Source organism: Helianthus annuus, chromosome 8 (assembly GCF_002127325.2).
Source record: "Helianthus annuus cultivar XRQ/B chromosome 8, HanXRQr2.0-SUNRISE, whole genome shotgun sequence".
In the NCBI taxonomy this organism is placed as follows: Eukaryota; Viridiplantae; Streptophyta; class Magnoliopsida; order Asterales; family Asteraceae; genus Helianthus; species Helianthus annuus.
This window is the reverse complement of record NC_035440.2, coordinates 42,452,056-42,471,839: the sequence shown is the minus strand read 5'-3', so window position 1 is coordinate 42,471,839 and position 19,784 is coordinate 42,452,056. Positions and strand designations below refer to the sequence as shown.

General features: G+C 37.6%; 1 protein-coding gene and 1 long non-coding RNA gene across 5 annotated transcripts; both read right to left on the bottom strand.

Moving 5' to 3' along the window:
- Positions 1 to 1,356: 1,356 nt before the first annotated feature.
- On the bottom strand, positions 1,357 to 2,244 carry LOC110871042. The gene is made up of 2 exons (XR_002553440.2): positions 1,908 to 2,244; positions 1,357 to 1,704 (listed from the first exon to the last, which is right to left on the bottom strand). It is a non-coding gene; the product is annotated as an uncharacterized LOC110871042 (long non-coding RNA).
- A 4,924-nt stretch (positions 2,245 to 7,168) lies between these two features.
- LOC110872667 (ABC transporter I family member 6, chloroplastic) lies at positions 7,169 to 13,221 on the bottom strand. Of its 4 annotated transcripts, none has more exons than XM_022121516.2 (7): positions 12,840 to 13,221; positions 12,076 to 12,126; positions 11,727 to 11,948; positions 11,354 to 11,476; positions 11,004 to 11,180; positions 7,506 to 7,606; positions 7,169 to 7,407 (listed from the first exon to the last, which is right to left on the bottom strand). In XM_022121516.2, exons 1-6 carry the CDS (start codon positions 13,218 to 13,220, stop codon positions 7,520 to 7,522), a joined length of 1,041 nt encoding a protein of 346 aa, XP_021977208.2. In that variant the 5' UTR covers position 13,221; the 3' UTR covers positions 7,169 to 7,407; positions 7,506 to 7,519. The 4 variants fall into 4 exon arrangements, with proteins under 4 accessions (XP_021977208.2, XP_021977209.2, XP_021977210.2 ...); XM_022121517.2 differs by having other exon boundaries at positions 7,169 to 7,404; XM_022121518.2 differs by having other exon boundaries at positions 7,169 to 7,386.
- Between the last annotated feature and the right edge of the window lie 6,563 nt (positions 13,222 to 19,784).

Sequence of the window (19,784 nt, the reverse complement as noted above, 5' to 3'; positions counted from 1 at the left end):
TAGATTGGTGCATTGGCGGTGAACAAAGTTTTGTACTTTGATTTTGCCATGATGTTAATGGTGGAATCGAAAACATCGGTGGTTCCTGGTTTTGTGAGAAGACCCAGGAGATTGTGAGATGATTTATATGGGATTTCAGTGGAGATTGCCTTTTGAGAGGCTGTTTTCGATGTTGATTTGGATGTGGGTTTTGCAGATGACTTCGATTTTGTCATTTTTGAAGAGAATGATCGAAGAAATTTGTGAAGGATGAGATGAAAAACTGTTTTGAGAAGAGAATTTTTGAAGAATTCAATTCGACAGTAAAACCCTGTTTTGGTGGTGAGTGGGGGATTTTATAGAGAAGAAAGTGAATGCTGACGTGGCAGCCGTTACAAAAGGTCTGAGCACTATGTACTGCCCATGTGACAACCCCTGGTGAAAGTGAAGGACAGTACTTTGATGAAAGTGAGAGATGAAGGCAGTGGTAAGGAAGCTTACAGACTAAAACTCCCCCTCAGCCTGATACTTCAGAGTTGGTTGCACAAGATGAAATGATTGAATTGAGGAGAAGAACTCACTCAAAACGAATCAAAATATAACAGTACAGAATACTGTTATATTTATAAGCAAACCAAACTACTGATGTACTTCAGCTGACGTCATCATGATAGTGACTTCTAACAGCCTAACAACCTATAAACACTGATATTATACAAAACTACTGATGTCTAACAACTGATAGATAATACAATACAAAACAAGTCTAACACTGTTCACGTTCCACTGTTGTAGCCTAAGCACTGATTACTTGATTCATCAGTGCTTTCTTCAAAAGGTGATCAGTCTTTGAATGATCAGTGCTTGGATCTTCAGCAGTACTTGAGAGACAGCAGTAGATAGAGCTCAGTGTTTTTCTTCTAGCAGTCTTTAGTTGTTCCACCAGTGTTTGGTTCATCAGTTGTTCTTCTGAGCAGTGTTTAGAGTGTATCAGCAGATAGATAACCACTGTCAAGGGGAGAGCTTAGTGTAAATTTCTGCTTATTTTGAATCCACTGTTGTGACCAGGTTTTGGCTTTACATTATCTGTTCCTCTGGTAGGGTTCAATCCCAACATCTTTGATCTCGTCTACAATCTTCAAGACCCGGAAAGAATCAAAGGAACATTATCGAAGACTCTCGTGTTTCTCGCTTATCAAAACAGAAATATGGTAGTGAAAATTATAAATCATTCATTCTATGATATCGTTGCCGTGTTATATATGTATAATAAAATGGAGTGAATTGCAAGGATTGTCCTTTATCTTTATACCTATTTGCAGGCGTTGTCCTTTATGTTTAAAATTGACGAGTTTTGTCCTTTATGTTTTCAAATCATACACGTTTTGTCCTTTAGCCCTAACCCAGTTAGTTTTTTCTGTCAAATCTGGTCATGTGCAACGCACATTGTCTTTTCACCCTATTCTTTAAAAATACATAAAAAAGAAAAAAATATTATCCTTTCTCTCACTAAACCTTCCTCATCTCTCACTAAACCTTCCTCATCTCTCTAACCAGATCAAACGACACCCAACCCATGAAATCGTCTTTCATAAGATCTTTATCCTTCACAGCAACCTCGAGCATCGTCGACTGGATCCTATCTCGAGAAAAAGCAAACACTTGGTTCCACTCCGGGTTCGATCTGAGTGCTTCTAGCCCGTAATCAAAAAGTAAATCAAAACCCTAAATTAAAAACACACAAAACATCAGAAAAATACTAAATTTCAGCTAACTAAATCAACCCACTAGAAAAAAAAAATCTTTTTAAAATAATAATAAAGAAGAAAACCCTAGAATCACAAGAATGCATGAATCTTTAAAGAATAATAAACTTACACATATATATTCAAGAAAGAATATAAACAGAATGTGTATATACTATATACCTTACTGAGAACAATAATGAAAGAGAGATCCCAAATAGATCTGAGTGGATTCTTGATAAGATTTATAAGTTTAATCTAGTTTTTTTTTTTTTTTTTTGATTTCTTGAGGGTTTAGATTCATGGGAACATGGCAAAGATTTGAGAGGAAAAAGGTGGAATTGTGACAGATGTTTTTAAAGAGAGAAACAAGGTTCAAGAGTAAGAGAAAAGCGGAGGAAGAGGGTGGTGGTGGGTATGTCTATCTCTGTTCTTGTCTCTTTAAGGAAGAGTGTGGATTTAGGGGTAAATGATGGTGGTTCGGGAAGTTAGATCTGGTTAGAGAGATGAGGAAGGTTTAGTGAGAGAGGATAATAATTTTTTTATGTATTTTTAAAGAATAGGGTGAAAAGACAATTTTACCCTTATGTGCATTGCACATGACCAGATTTAATAGAAAAAACTAACTGGGTTAGGGCTAAAGGACAAAATGTGTATGATTTGAAAACATAAAGGACAAAACTCGTCAATTTTAAACATAAAGGACAGCGCCTGCAAATAGGTATAAAGATAAAGGACAACCCTTGCAATTCACTTTAATAAAATGCTTAACTGCTTAAGTGGGCGCCAAACTAAGATTTTTTCTTTATAACTAATGTTTTTTAAAATTTTGGATAATGTGAGATTTGCAATGTATATTGTTTATTATTGTGAATTTGATTAATACAATTTTGGAGAAAAGGCATAGTAGGATACTTGTATATTAGAGCGGTAAGACGTTATAAAGGGGGTTATGTGACAGGTGACGAAATACGTAAGAAAAGGGAGTTATATAATTTGAGTTTGTAGTGAAAAGGGGGTTATATATAGGGGGCTGCTAGAATGAAAACCACCCCGAGTTGTAAGAACTGCGAGAATCACACCATCCGGGTCGCCGTTTACCACGATTTTTTTTTACAACTAGATGTGTAAATTATAAACACATCCGTAAAAAAAAAAATTTAAACGCCCCCCCCCCCCCCCCCCGAGGGGGTAGTTTTTTACACCACAAGTTTGGTGTTTTTATTTTTTTTTTTCTTTTTTTTTTCACCAAACTTGTGGTGTAAAAAACTACCCCCTCGGGGGGGGGGGGGGGCGTTTAAAATTTTTTTTTTACGGATGTGTTTATAATTTACACATCTAGTTGTAAAAAAAAATCATGGTAAACGGCGACCCGGATGGTGTGGTTCTCGCGGTTCTTACAACTCGGGGTGGTTTTCATTCTAGAGGCTCCCTATATAACATATATGTATATATATATGTGTGTGTGTGTCTGTGAGAGAAATTATAGATATATATATATATATATATATGTATATATGTGTGAGAGAGGGAAACAAAAGTTCACGGCGCAATGAATATTACGCCATGCTCCACCCCCCCCCCCCATAACGCCGGGCGGGGCAGTGTTCCGGGACACCATAGGGCACTATGAGGGATGACGGCGCTATGAATATTACGCCATGCTCCATCCTTCCACCCCCCCCCCCCCCAAAACGCCGGGCGGGGCGGTGTTCCGGGACACCATAGGGCACTATGAGGGATGGTGACACTATATAAGCTACGACTACAGATGGCTTGGAAGACCGTGTGTATTTGACAGATTCAATTGTCCGAAATCAAATTTATAATTTCCATTATACTTCATCATGATTGAATATCATGTCGTTTTGCATGCAACTCGGATTGTTTCACTAATTGAATTTGTATAGGAACCAATTCAGTATTTAAGGTGTAAACTTTTCATTATGGTGACGTATGCACTGATACAAGTTGACATTATTTTTCTATTGTTGACTTTGAATCATGTGTTCCAGGTCAACGAAAATGAAAGAAAACAAATCCGAAAAACAAGAAAGAATAAATCCTTTGTTTATTTGCCACTTAACGCGTATTTTTAGGCTTCACTCGAGTTGTTCATTTGATTATTTCCCTTCGCTACAATGTTTATTATAATACGAGTGAATTGAAAATTTTTGTTATCAAGTTTCAGGCGGTATCTCTTGACTCTTGTCTTTAAAATTGAGGAGTTTTATACTTATTATTTCAAAATCTTGCAGAGTATGTCCTTTGACCCTAACTCAGATAATTTTATCTGTTAAATTAAGGCACATGAGGGTATAAGTGTCTTTTACCCTATTAAAGAAAAAAAATGTAATTATTGTATATCAACTCATCGCTTTCTCTCTCTAAACAAACACCCTTCTCTCTCTACTCCATCTATCTCTCTACCACAAACTCGTCACTTGAAGGTAATTAGAAAATTCTTATGTACTGATCTCTCTCTAAAGTGTGTATGTGTCATTCAATTGCAGGTATATCACATAACCAACTTGCAGAGTTGCAGGCATATCCTATGATCTCTAATAGAGTGGTACCTCCTGATATTCATTCTACATTATACTCCTACCCTGCTGTGTCCCAATGCCCTTCGAACTTTAATCACAAAATTCCTTTACAATAGGGAGCAAATCATGTAATTTTGACACCCTACAGGTATCCTCTATGCAAAAAAGATGTGATAAAAAGATGACTAACAAGTTATTGGACAAAGTCACCATATCAATGTAATGAAACATAGCAAGTGGTGTACAGGTGTAGGGTATAGTGCCTTGAACAAAGTCACAATACAAGATTTTTTTTTTTTTTAAGTTAACAAAGTCACAATACCAGATAGGTTCCAAATTCCACTAGTTCAAGAGTTATTAGTGAACTATGCGGGACTCATTTTATTTTCAAAAATCAGTTAAAATCTGGACATTTTCCATATAAAAATATATCCCGCTGATATACATAAGACAACTTTTACGATATCATGCATTCAAGCACCTTCAAGTGATGAGTCTGAACAGAGCGGTGGTGACGTGCGACCGTAGGGAGATATACTGGTGATATTTTTTTTTTTTTTTTGGGGGGGGGGGGGGGTGGGGGATGGAAAGGGTTGATGAACATAGCGGTCGGGTTTTGCCGGTTCAGGTGTTTGGCGAGTGGCTAGAGCTGATTTGGGGGATAAACCGGTGAACTAGGGTTTGGGTAGGTATAAATTGGGGGGAAATGGAAAGGGTTGGTGAAATGACTGATTTGCCCTCATGTGCAAATCACATGACCATATTTAACTGAAAAAATAAACTAAGTTAGGGGTAAATGACATAACGTGCAACTTTTTGAAATATTAAGTACAAAAGTTATCAATTATAAAGACAAAGGATACCGCCTGAAAGTTGATATAAAAATAAAGGACAAAACTTGCAATTCACTCTTATAATAATTGATTTCAGAGTTTTTATTTTTAAGGATCTTGCGACAACAAGAAGTTTCATGTAGATAAACAAACACAATTTTTCTTGCTTTTAGATCAGGTAATCTCGTTCCATATTTACTGCGGATAAAAGACGACAGTTCATTAACGAGTCGTGTTGCTTTAAAGGGCTAGTACGACCTTGGCGTGGTTTCAAATTCTCTGCGCTCGCCCTACCTTTGTACACTTCTATCTAGAACATGTTATTGTTACGGTTGAAATCAGCTAGAACCAGATGTGAGACCAACCTTAACTAAAGAGGGTTATGGTATGTATATACAAGTATGGGGTGAAAAAACAATTCAGTACCACACAAAATGGTGATGGGTTGAGAGACCCTTTGGCCCCTCCTCTCACGCCCGCCATTGCATTGTTAGAAAGCCCCTTGGAGCCGCCCCCAGCTTTGCCTAGTAATGATTTGGCGATGGTGCCCCGTAATGGTTTACCGATGGTTTGGTGATGGTGAAGCAATGACATAGAGGCCTTGGCGCCTCCACCACACACACACTAAAGATTAAATGAAACTGAAAGCAGTGGACTTGGAACCGTCTCTAATCCAGTAGACATGCAGATACCGTTTTGGACCTCATGGGTCGGGCTTGTGATCCGTATCAATATATCATTTATGCTACTAAGGAGATCACTGAATGACTTTGATGGATTGGTTATTCACACATGTAAAATTATTAGATGAATCAACAATAGGGGGTGTGTATATTCGAAATATTCTATGGTCAATTTACATGTTAATTAACACAATTTAATAATCACATGTGAAAATCTAGATTACTTGAACCAAGGTTTTTTTTTCTTCATACTAGTAGATATTGATATCCCCTAAAGAGTTTTTAAGAAAAAAAAGGGAGCCATGAAGGATACAATTTATATTTCAAGTTTAACATATTTCACTGGGTTTAGAAACATTAAATAAAAAATTAAACCGATGCACTGTTTTTGTGGTCAAGTATGGTTTTCTTGTTAGTTCTTTGCTTTTTCACATTTCAATGAAATATGCATGTTTTTTTTTTTTTTTTATTATTGCAATTCATAACGAGATCCCAAAGTTGAATAAGATGAGCTCCACAAAGGGTTCATGAGCCTAGTCAAATGCGTACAGCATCTCTAATTGTTTTATCTGAAAGAAACTGGATTACACTTATCTTACTAAGCATATTTTTTGATACAGTAGCTATTTCAAACCTCAAAAACAGGACAAAAAGGAAATAATTAACCCAAGCCCATCACCCGTCCATGACACCACCTATACGACTGGTCAAAACAAACTCATTTTAGGAAATACACGAACAATAATAGAATGATGAGGAGCAATGTTTTAAAAACCGGTTTTTAAATCAAACCGGATTAGGCTAAAAAATGGTTTAACCGGTTGAACCGGGTTATACCGAGCGGTTCAACCGGGTTGACTAGCTACCTCAATAATTTCATAAATTACAACATCAACTCAAAAGTTAATCCAAAAAGGCATGATTACATATTAAAAGATTATCCAAAAGTAAATCGATAATAAAAAATAAGTCAAAAGATAATCGAAAATCATTCAATTTTCCAACAAGCTCTTTTAAATAAAAGTGTACGATATGTTTAAGACATTTGAGCGCTAAATACATTAACTATTTTCGTTTCATACAATATTAAATGAGAACTTTTAGTTATGAATAATCATAATATATAAAAATTATGTTAGATAAGTAATATATATAATAAAAATAAGTAACAACCCAAACTAAAATAACCCTGAGCCAATACCGGTATTACGTTTTAAACCGGTATACCGGATTTTACCGCCGGTACAAACCTTATGCCGTTTCACTTATTTACCGGGGTGTTTCGTACCGGATTTACATCTGGAAATGGTAATATCGGTATAATTGGCCGGTATTTACCGGTTTTTAAAACATTGATGAGGAGACCGTAGCAAAAAAGGCCATATTTTAACTTTGAGATACTTATTAGGAATATAAACTGGATCACATACAATATACTACAACAAGCATTAATGGTAACAAGCATATATAAGAATTATCTAGTTACAACTTACAGATGAAGTGCGTAACACAAACATACCGTGTGTCTCAACAACTGCTGCACAGACTTATGGAATATTTTTTCTTCCGTCTTGAATGATCATTGCATGCCGAAAAATCTCTAAACAATGTGCCAAAACTTCTTCATTGAACGGAATACAATTAATTATCAAAGGATAACAACTAACAGAAAACATAATTTATCCCTTTTTGGAGGAGTCATGTTCGGGATCAAAATACCTTATAGCCAGCAATTATGAGCTGGACATTGCTTTATAGCCTTTTTTCTCAAGAAGAGTAGCTATAGAAATATCGCCAGTCATGGAAATTCTCCCTTCATCCTACAAACACGTTCAGGATAAATGATCAGTATGTTGAAGCTAGTTAAAATTGTAAGCTGGATGTGGGTCAAGAATAAAGCTGGTCTTCTGGTTGACCAAGCTTAAAGGAAGTGGAGTTGTTATTTGCTTTCTGACAGTTTTCATCTTGTGTTTTTTTAATCTCTTTCCGTCTACTTTTGTAAAGCCTTTGTGTTTTGTTGATCCTAGTAACTCCAACATTGTGGTATCAGAGCCACAATGGTTCGAGTGTTAAGGGAGATGTGAGATATAGAGAGGTGTCACGGAGAACGGATGCCGGTTGTGGTGGTTCAGCAGCAAAATACAATCGCCTACCCACCGATTAATACATCCTGGAGGCTGGATCGAGATATAGGACGATAAAGAGCACAAGGAACAAGAAAGAAGGTGGAGCGGGTTGCAAGATAGGTGAAGGTGACTGCTGTTACCTGGATGATCTTCTGGTGAAGACGATACACAAAGATATATAGTGGATGGAGATCTTTAGTGAGACCAACAAACTCGGTGGGTCAAGATGATGTAGCAGACCCAAAAATACACCGTCACGAATCTGCAAGCAAACCGGAGAAATTACGTGGTCAAAGAGGTAGACAGAAGGTTGCGACTTGATGATGAAACAAGGATGGTCTTATTTATGGGTTTAACCCACATGTACTTGATGAAGATACTGATCAAACTCTTTCGAATCTTTAGATGGGTTTGAAGGTCAAAGCAGAAAACTGATGTCATTTTGGAGTCAGCTAGCAGAAATTGAAGTCATGGCTACTTGAAAGAAGCAGAAAATTTCCGAATGGAATTGACACGGGAACCAGATATAAACCTTGCAACCATCACAGATCCAATGGCCGTTAAGAAGGCCGTACAGTTGGGAGCGTTAAAGAAGCAATGAAAAAAGGTTAATGATGATGGTGGTAAAAGATCACACATACCCTCCTGGCACATATTGGTACGATGTCGAAGTTAGGAGTGCATTCAGGTCTCTTACTTTGCCAATTGACTAAACAAAGAGAGAATAGGGTTTGGATTGTGGCGCCAATGGCTTGGGAGAATTCAGGCCTTGATGGGTGTGTGTCTTTTCTTTTTGTGGCCTAAAGACCTATAATATTTTCCCTCAGGAGTGGGAATTGTCACACAAGCACGATTGATGCGTTCATCAAGAGAAAAGCTAGAAATGACTCAGTGAAATGTATGGAAGATGTCGATAAGTCGGGTAGGGAATCACTTGCTGGCTATGTTGTCAAAGGCGTAAGGCGCACTCAAGGCGCATAGTGGTCGCCCGGAGCCTAGGCGCTTAAAAAGCGAGGGCTTTTTTAAGTAAGGCGCATAGTATATTAATACCATTTTTAGGGGTTTCAGACATGTTTTAGACTTATTTAGGGCTAGTTTAATAATAAGCATCAACAGTTATTACATTAATACTGTTTTACAAATATAATAAAATCTAATATATGTATCTAAGAAAAATAAAAGTTGTTAAAAAATTAGAAAATAAATTCTAAACAAGTCAAAATTTTGAAGTTAATAACAATACTTTATAGCAAAACAATATGTTATTGATGTTAGTAGTTTTAAGCAAGGAATCGTAGGTATAATGTGTCAATAGCAAAGTAAAAGGAAAACCAAATATACCAAAAATAAGAAAAGGAAACCTAAATAATAAAACCCTAAAAGGGGAACAGCAAGAAAAAGCGCTGCTCTTGTAAAATAGAAGAACTTGAAAAGAAAAAGCAAAGGCGGCAGTGATTGTTGCAGTTCACAGGTTTGTCACTTCTCTTTTATCTTCTTTATTGCGCCTGAGCCACGCTTTTTCTCGCCTGCGCTTGGCTCTGGGTGCTCGCCTGGGCAGCGCTTTTACACAAAAAGCCCAAAATCTCGCCTGAGCAACCACCAGGCGCTATTGCCCCGCCTCGCTGCGCCAAGGCACGCGCCTCATGCGCTTTTGACAACATAGCTTGCTGGTGGTTATCTAAAACTAAAAAGGAAGTTTGTGGGGCTGGACGTTAAGGGTGGTAATCTTTTAAAACTGAAGATTCGGATGGCAACGAGATAAGCAAACAATAGTGACAATGGATGAAGAAGATAGTGATGATGAAATGAGTGAAGGTAATGAGAAATCTGGTGTTACAAACAATGATGGAAGTTTAGCATGAGTCGCTGGTGGGAAAGTTGGAGACTCTGAAGAATTCAAAAGAATTAGTTGCTCTTGAAAGGAAGAGTTTTACCGAAACCCGAGCTTTGTAAAAAAAAAGTGAGCTTTATAGCATTTCAAAATGGCAAGAGGCTGAAACTACTAATGTAAAAGCTAAATTTGTTTATCATAAAGTAGTTTATCCATTGTTCTTGATTTATACTCAGGTTTTAGATGAGCTGAAGAAGCATGAACGTACAACAGCCATGGGCTATTTAGACAGATTCACCAAATGGGTTACTTCATGCAAGTCAGTAGGTTATTTAGTTTACACATGGTTTCAAAGACTTTAATGGTGGACGATAAGCCATGCCATGCATGGCTTTATGACTTCCATTAGTGGCTTAAAACAAACAGTGAGCTTACAAGCAGGCAAGCAAAAATTAAGGTTCTGATCAAAATCCTAATAATTTAGCTAAGCAGTTCGTGTGGTAAAAAAAATCAAATATCGGTTATCGCGGTGGGATATCGGTAATTTTAATATCATGCATAATTTTTATATATAGCAATTTAACACTAACAATTCAATATACTCTCCTACCATTAACAAATGAACCCTTTGCAACTTGCAAAACACTAACAATTGTAGCAAGTAGGAACTCATTAAGACTTAAAACACTAACAATTAACATTTAGTAGCAAGTAGGAACTCATTAAGACTTAAAACACTAGCAATTAACATTTAAGACTTAAAACACTAATAGCAGCAATAAGAAGAAAGACGAATGGTAGAACTAAGAAGAAAAGTAAGGATATCGGGAAAATTGGTGATATATCGGTCAATATCGCCGATAACGTCGGTACCGACATTCTGATTTCTGACCGAAATTTTACATGGGGACCAATAACCGATATATCGGTGATACATCGGTGATATATCACCGATTTAACTGCATAGATAATTAGGATGATATACTTCAAAGTTCAAACAATTTTGTTACCTACGGGCAAGATTAGGAGTCACAACAATTTGAATTATGGGGGTGACACATGATTATCTTCTAGTTTAAATTTTAAAAGCTTATTTTCTGTTTTCTCTTTTTATTGGTGGTTATCTCTAAAGTGTAGCATGATTATTGTTTCGTAGGAACGTTTATGTTAGTTTTAGTTTTTATGATTATGTCCGAACTTTTAAGAGGGATGTGAGGGTTGATATTTTTACTAACACACCAAATAATACAGAAAAGTTACCATGATGTGGATATAAGTGGGCTTGATGAATTCCAAGAGTCGTCGGTAATGAGTAATCATCAAAACAGAGTTTGTGGACGTCATTAGAGCATTAACTGCTTTTGAAACGTCTCTTAGGGCGTCAACATCTAATCCAGAATCAATTTCATCCAATATCGCCAATTCTGCCCCAAGCACCTTTTCAGAAATAAAACGATCAAATAACAGAAATAAAAATATAGGGTTTCCTCAACATTATCATTTGAATTTGATCAGAAAAATATGAGAAACAGAATAGCACTTATTTAAGTCGACAAAAATAAGAAAGTAAAGAAACTACAGACATAAATTTTATAACTTGGAATGCATACCGCGAGTTGTAAAATTTCGTTTCGCTTCTTTTCACCACCACTAAATCCTTCATTCACATTTCTATTCAGAAAGTCCGCCTTTATATTGACCATTTCCAACTTTGGCATGATGTAACCATAAAACTGCAATGGCATATTATTAGTACAACCAAAATTTACTCACCCAGTGTAGAAAAATTCTGTAAAACTAAAACACATTTGTAGTTCAAACGAATCTTGAGACAACAAACTCGATAAATATGAGGCCTATCAGTTTCCTTTGCTCAGAAATATTCATAAGTTCCAGTTTACAAGTTCTCATGAACAAGTTTAGAGACCATATAAAAATTAAACTGTTGTCAAGACTAAAATAACTGAGTTAGAAACAATGAACCTGAAGTGGATCAAGCTCAGGTTGACCAAGTTTCCTTCGTCTGGCATTGTACGCCATCTGCAGAAAGTCACTATTGCTGACTCCGGGAATTTCAACAGGAGACTGAAAGCTTAGAAAAAGACCAGCAAGTGATCGGTCTTCAGGTTCCATCTCAAGCAAATTCTCTCCCTTGAAGACAACCGACCCTCCGGTAACTTCATAGTCTTTGTGACCAACAAGAACCTACAAAATCATACGCATATCAACACAACAAACAAGTAAACATTATATCAAAATATCACCAAAAAGAAAATTATGCAACTTTGATTGAACCTAATTCTCAACTACCAAAGATTTCAGAAAAACTAACCTTGGCAAAAGTACTCTTCCCAGAACCATTCTTGCCCATAATCGCATGAATCTAGTCAAAACAACAATTGAAAGAGCATTAGAGCTTCTCCCAATCGAATACGCAATCAGGAAAAATATTATGGCAGTGTCACCATCGTTGTCAATAGCGAATAGCGGTCAATAGTGACAAACTACCTATATGCTACATAGCGATAGCGACGAAATAGCGCCCACTATTTCATGTTTAGCGATAAAGTAGAGAAACAGAAAAATACATGTTATCGAGCAGCGGAGATGAGGAAAATACAGAAAAATACATGTTATAAGACCAAACCTGAGGTATCGAGCAGTGGAGTTGAGGGAAAAAAAGGCGATATTTATAGCTATATACTACATAGCGACATATGACGTATAAGCTGCTTAGCGCGCTATTGACAACTATGATTGTCAGTTTGTCACCTACCTAAATGATTAATAAAAGAGAAAAATGCAGGATTCTTTTACAGTGATTCTCAGTTTAACACACATTATTCTGTCAATCACATAGTTAGGTTTCAATTTCAACTTGAACAAATATTATTTTCATTTTAACAACAAATGAAACCTAACAAATATTATTTTTATTTTAACAATAAATGAAACCCTAGGTACCTAAAAGTCAAACTATGACTACTTTTATGAACAAACTACCAAACTTCACTAACCAAAACATATTTCTAAACTTATCATATATGATAACCACTATAATTACAATCACATGAATATATAAATTAATATTTCAACCTCGCCTTCGTAGATCGAGAGGTTAACGCCGTTAAGAATTTTCTGTCCGGATTCAGAGATAACGGCCGTGAGGTCCTTAACCTCCAACACAAGCTTCGGCGGTCCGCCACCGCCGGAAGGTACAGAACCGGCGGTCGTTTCGGCGGCGAGTGTTGCAGTTAGTTTGAAGGACGGGAATTTCCGGTGGAAACGGCGGTGACGGGGGAGGGTGGAGAGTGAAAAGACCGTGGAATTAGAGGTTGATTTTGTGGTGAGTAGAGGAGGTGACGGAGAAGAACGGCAGTTAAATCGGTGGAGTAGAGCCATTGTTGAGGGTTGCCGGAGGAGTAACGGCTGAATTGGGGTTTGATAATATAAGAAGGTATGCCACGTGCAAGTCATGGTCAGGGGTGGCTGGTAGCGTATATTTTTTAATGTCATGGGCTTAATGGATTGGGCTTTGTAAGAAAATATAAACGGACAAGATAGCTTCATTCTGGGTTTTTTTCTTGGGCCATCCATGATGGTACTTAGAGCACTCACAACCAATCCATCATATTCTCACCCTAAATTACACTAAAAACACTACATTTTCTCTTTCATTTTCAATTAAATAATATTTTTTAAGGCCTGGTCTATTCACACACGCCCTTGGTCTATTTAAACACCCCAAAGCGCCCCGCTATGGTCAAAGTGGGGCGCTTTGGTGTAAAGTCAACAGACAAGGTCTGACAGGTTCAGTCCTTGTCTGTTGACTTTACATCAAAGCGCCCCGCTTTGGCCTAAGCTCGGCGCTTTGGTTTTTTTTTTTTTTTTACATTTTGGGCGTATTTTTTACTGGTGACTGGTCTACGTTTAAGTTCAAATTTTACATTTTTGGTCCAAATTTTACAATATTTAATTTGTTTGTGCACATATATCTAAAGGTGAAGTCCCATCTCAATATTTAATTTGTTGAGGCATCTCACTGTCGTGCACAATCCTTTCCAACTCTTTGACTAGTCCCATCCGTGCTATAGTATACATTTAGCAGTTCTTGTGGGCTCCACCCTTTCCAACTCTTTGACTAGTCCCATCCGTGCTATAGTATACATTTAGCAGTTCTTGTGGGCTCCACAATGCCACTTGCCACAATGAAATATAGTATACATTAGGGTGTAGGGAGTGGTTAGACACTTGAAAGTGGTAAACTTCAAAATTAACCAATGAGAGTGTGCCACGTCATTCAGTCATAAGTGTTTAAACTATGTTGAAAAGGGTTGGCAATGGTTAGACACTTGGTGAAGTGGTAAACTTTAAAAAAAAAGGTGTGATTGGTTAAAGATGGCATGGACCCCACTACCGACGGAGCTTAAATGAGTTCTTGTTAACATTTTTTGAAAAACAAAATTCATCTATAATGCCGACACGAAAAATTAATATGTTTGAAATATAACTGCTAGCTATAAATTAATATGTTTGAAATATAACTGCTAGCTATATTTGACTAATATAGTAAGATGATAGCTAGATAGTAGAGGTGAGGGTCCATGAATGACACTACAAGAAATTTTGTCTGACAAGTCGACTTTTTTCGACGGCCTATCCCGACGACATCGTCAGGAAAATATTTTGTCGATGCTGAAGCTACTCTACCTTTTAGTGGCGAAGCTTGAGATTTCTAACTGGGGGGCAGAAGTCACCGTACCTAAAATTTCTATAAAACTAGGGGGTCGGAAACGTATATACCCAAAAATTTCTATACGAAAACTACATACTCTCCACTACTGAACGTAAAGTTAAATGTGTTTAATAATAATGACGTTAATTCTTTTACAATCCAAAAGTACGTTCGTGTTTGTTCAATATATGCGTTACATCACGTTAAAAACCGAATGTCACCGACACGACCCAATCAGATTCAATACGCACTTGTACGACCTAAAATGACAATATACATCATAATACTACAATTAATGAAAAAATACGTCATATACATGTACGGTATGCGGCTGATACACATAAAACTACTCATAGGAGTACTTGTGCTTTCAAATCAAAATGATACGATATAATGGAATACGACATCACACGTAACCAATTTGATGCGGAACTTGCAGTATAGTCCATATATATTAAAAAATGATGTATAATGGAAAAAGCGTAAAATTTAGACTATTATCGACGCGTTTGTGAATTAAAAACAATTTTAAAAAGACCCTAAGCGCTGCGCTTTGACCTAAGAGGGGCGCTTTGCCCCAAAATGTAAAAAAAAAAAAAAAAAAACCAAAGCGCCCCACTTAGGCCATAGCGGGGCGCTTTGATGTAAAGCAACAGACAAGGTCTGACCGGTTCAGACCTTGTCTGTTGACTTTACACCAAAGCGCCCCTCTTTGGCCATAGCGGGGCGCTTTGGGGTGTGAAAATAATTTTGGCCGTGTGTGAATAGCATGACCCATTTTTTAAACCTTTATCATTACCTTTTTCTCTCTCCTCCACTCACAACCACTTTCAAAATATATTAAAAATTATAGAAGGTGAGCAGTGTCCCCCCAAATATACAGATGAACAGTAACATTTTCTCTCTCCTCCACTCACAACCACTTTTTATACTCTTTATATTTTAAAAACAACACACACATAATTTAATTCCTTGGATGTGAATGCTCTTAGAGATGGGCATAATAACCGGTTCCAAACCCGACCCGGTGGAACCGACCTGGACCCGGTTCCGGTTCCTACCCGGCTAATAGTAAAACCGGTTCCGGGTTCAAAAAAACCCATAGGTTCCGACACGGGTCCACATTTTATAAATAAAATCGGTTCGTACCCGGTTCCTACCCGGACCCGATGCATACCCGGAACCCGGTTCCTACCCGGAACCGGTTCCGGGTATTACAAAAAAACCCGATATACCCATCTCTAAATTATCAATTAATGGTTTAAATAGTAACTTTATGGTATTTACCAGATCCAAAGAATGATTCATCGAGTGATGTTTAAAACCAACCATTCAATCAAATACGTGAAGCAAACGAAAATGTACAGGTTATAAAAGCATAACATGATGAGATACAGATCAGTTCTACCAAAAATAAACATTAAAGAATACAAAACCAAAAATAGCAACAATCCTTATTAAACCTAAGACCTTTACAAACTGATGTTTACCATAAAAATGAGTTGACATGTGTTGTTGGTTCCGTTCGGTAGAAAAAGTAAAAAAACAGCTTTTATCGGGTAAAAACAGGAGGAACCAGTTACGTACAGTATTGACAGCTTTTTGTATTGAAAAACTCAAAAAAACCGGTTTCAAACAATACCCGTACCCCGATCCAAACAGGACCGGTACCCGGTTCCATTGTACCCGAAACCGGTTACGCCGGTTCTAAATATATTGACGTGTACCCGGGTTGTACCCGGAACCGGTTCCACAGAGAACCCGGTTCCACTCACTTGTATCCATATCCGGTTCCGGGTTGGAACCGGTTCCGGGTTGGAACCGGTTCCGGGTTTTAAGAATACCCGATTATGCCCATCTCTTATGGTACTATCGCCGGTTGGAGATTAAGAGAGAGAAAGAGAGCGTGTTTAGAGACCTCGACAGAGCGAAATGACAAATACGTCCTCATGTGCAAGGCATGTGACCTGATATAACATAAAAAATTAATTGGGTTAGGACTAAAAGACATACCGTGCAGTATTTTAAAACAAGTACAAACTCGTCAATTTTATAGGCAAAGGACATCGTTTGAAAATTGGTATACAAATAAAGGACAAAGCTTGCAATTCACTCAATTTGGCATCTTTTTCTCCTTCCTTTCACCATCATGCTTCTAGTTCTCCAATTGTTACACCCAGTTTATAGAACTAGATTAATGACATAGAAACATGCATTTTAAAGCAAATATTTTAGATTTTACAAAAAACTTTTAATATTTTAAAAGTTAAACTAGACACAACATACATGTATTGTTTGTCCAAAACCATAATTAAGACGATAACTACAATTGTTTACATAGTTTTTAAAACTAAAGATCAAGTGCGGAAGCGTTTGTTAGAGTGTTCGGTTCGGTTGCATATACTTGATCATCACCCTTCTGCTAGAAAACCTGAAAAAACTGAGCATTTTAACCCAATGTTAGCATTATGGTCCTTGACCAATGAAATAAATGAAAAGGTGTGTTAAAACCACCTAGAGAAATCAAGAATTATGAATTTACAAGCAAGTAGGAAGAAACGGGAGGTTAAACGGGTAAACGGTTTAAAAGTTACGCAAGTTTTAGCGTTTTCGGACGACGAATACGATTCTGCAGCAAAATGGCGATTCTAGGGGCCGTCGCCGACGCCCCTATGGCCGTCGCCGACGCCCCTTGCATTTTCAACTTTTACCCGACGCCTTATGTTACTGTCTACACGAAACTGTCCGACGCAAGGTGGTGCACGGTCGTGCACCTATCCGCACGGTCGTGCGTTTCCTAGTAAACCAGTGCACTGGCTTGTGCACTGCCCGTGCCCCCAACGTCGTAGGGACTGCACGGTCGTGCAGTTGGGTGCATGGCCGTGCATCAGCTGCCAGTTCAAGATTCATGTTTATCAACTATACAATTAGACATGCTTACCAAATTCAGATCCTTAACTCCTGTATGAAGAGTTTAACTTCGCAACAAGTTTAGCGCGTCCAACTTACAACTTACACAATAATTATAACCATGCTTTATGTAATGATGTCTAACTTCATGTTATATACAAAACTTATTTTGACCCGTTTGGGTACTAAATAAGGCACCTTACGGACACCCAATTTCCATGTTTATTACTTGTTTAAGACTTTAGTCGAGTTCATGACATAAAGGTAACTCTCGATCATCGTGTTTGAATAATGAGATAAAACTTAACAATAAGTATAATGTAATGAAACGATAAATTTCATACCTTTAAAGCGCGCCTTTTCCCCGTGAATTCCCTCCGGCTTGTCCGCTTGATGATCCGGACTCTTTGCCTAGTAAATTCAGTTTTTAACTTGTTTAGAATTCTTTTCATGACCATAATCACATCATTTATGAGACATGGTCAAAATCTGCATTTTCATCAAATTTAGCATAAAAACCCTCACTTAGGCATTTCAACAAACACCTAACGGGTCAGATTTTCCTACCATCATCTCCAAGTTCATGACTTGCAATTAAACCTCAAATTTCACTTTAAATTAGTAAACCTTGCACACATCTTAGCATCAATATCACAGGAATTACCTCCTATAATGAAATTTATACTAGAATTATCATTCAAAATCCTAGTGTTCATCATCATCTTATAAAACCCATAACCCAGCTTCCATGGATTCATGGAATTTCCTGAATTTGGGCATAAATTCACATGTAGTTGTCTAGGTTTTACTCCTAGACACTATATCATCATTAATCTAACTAAATTACTATCATGCATCAACAAATTTCAGATTGCTTAAATTCATGAGGATTTCAAGTAGAGAATTCTCATCAAATTTTACATACCTCTTAATCCTCTTGCGATGAGGATCACAATTCTAAGCTCGGATTTAGTTTAGGATAGGATTTGCACCTCCAATTTAAGGGATTTGTGGATTTTAGGGTTTGGAGGATGGGGGTCGCCCCTTTCTTGCTCCTGATCGACCAGACACACCAAAAATGGTGTGTTTGGTGAGTTTTGTCACAATTCAGTATTTAACTTTCATTCTTTGGCAAGTTTAGTCCCCCAACTTTGTTTTATTCTTAAGTTTATGTGTTTTAATCCTATTGTGAATTATTTCAAGACTTGAATTTAACTAGGTTAAGTTCCTAGTTTGTAAATTCTTGTTTATTAACTCTTTGAATTTTATAATATAAGAATTTATATTTTCGGGGTGTTACAAGTCCACCCCCCTTAAAAGGGTTTCGTCCCCGAAACCGAATTACGTACCAAATAATGTAGGGTGGAGATGTCGCATCTCCTCTTCGGACTCCCACGTAGTGTCTGACCCTTTTCTGTGCTCCCATTTGACCTTGACTTGATTTATCACCTTGTTCCTCAAGCTTTTCTCTTTACGATCTACGATCGCAATTGGTTTTACTGCATAATTGAGGCTGTTATCCACCTCGATATCATCGTAGTGGACATGAGCAGTTTCGTCGGCCAAACATTTTCGGAGATGTGACACGTGGAATGTGCTATGAATCCCACTCAACTCTTCGGGTAATTCAAGTTGATAAGCTACCTTACCAACCCGCTCGGTGATTCTAAATGGCCCAATAAATCTTGGGCTTAGTTTTCCCCTTTTTCTGAATCTAATAATGCCCTTCCATGGGGAAACTTTTAGCATTACCATGTCGCCAACCTGAAATTCAATTGGCCTATTTCTTTTATCCGCATACGCCTTTTGCCGGTCTTGAGCCGCTTTCAAGTGTGTCCGAACTATGTCGATTTTCTCATTCGTGGTTCGGATTATATCAGTAGGTGCTAGCCCTCGTGGACCCACTTCTCCCCAACATACTGGAGTTCGACACTTTCTACCATATAATAGCTCATACGGGGCCATCTTAATACTCGCGTGATAGCTATTGTTATATGCAAATTCGACCAAAGGTAGATGGACATCCCAACTGCCTCCGAAGTCGATAATGCAAGCCCGCAACATATCTCCCAACGTTTGTATTGTTCTTTCACTCTGCCCATCTGTTTGTGGATGGTAAGCAGTGCTAAGGAACAACTTAGTTCCCATTTGCTCTTGGAATTCACGCCAAAATTTCGAAGTAAACCGAGTATCTCTGTTTGACACAATAGATATCGGTACCCCATGCCGTGCTATAATTTCATTAGTGTACACTTCCGACATCTTCTCAGATGTATAGGTCTCACGAATGGGTATGAAATGAGCGCTTTTCGTCAATCTGTCTACAACTACCCATATAGCATCGAACCCACGGTTAGTTTTGGGCAATTTGGTCAACAAATCCATGGTGATTTGTT

Coding starts and splice junctions, on each gene's coding strand:
- LOC110872667 (XM_022121516.2), bottom strand. CDS start 13,220: ATGACTTGCACGTGGCATACCTTCTTATATTATCAAACCCCAATTCAG. Junction 11,949..12,075: donor GGAAGAGTACTTTTGCCAAG/GTTAGTTTTTCT, acceptor ATGATTTTGTAG/GTTCTTGTTGGTCACAAAGA. Junction 7,607..11,003: donor CCACTTATATCCACATCATG/GTAACTTTTCTG, acceptor ACGTGTTTGTAG/GATGAAGGGAGAATTTCCAT.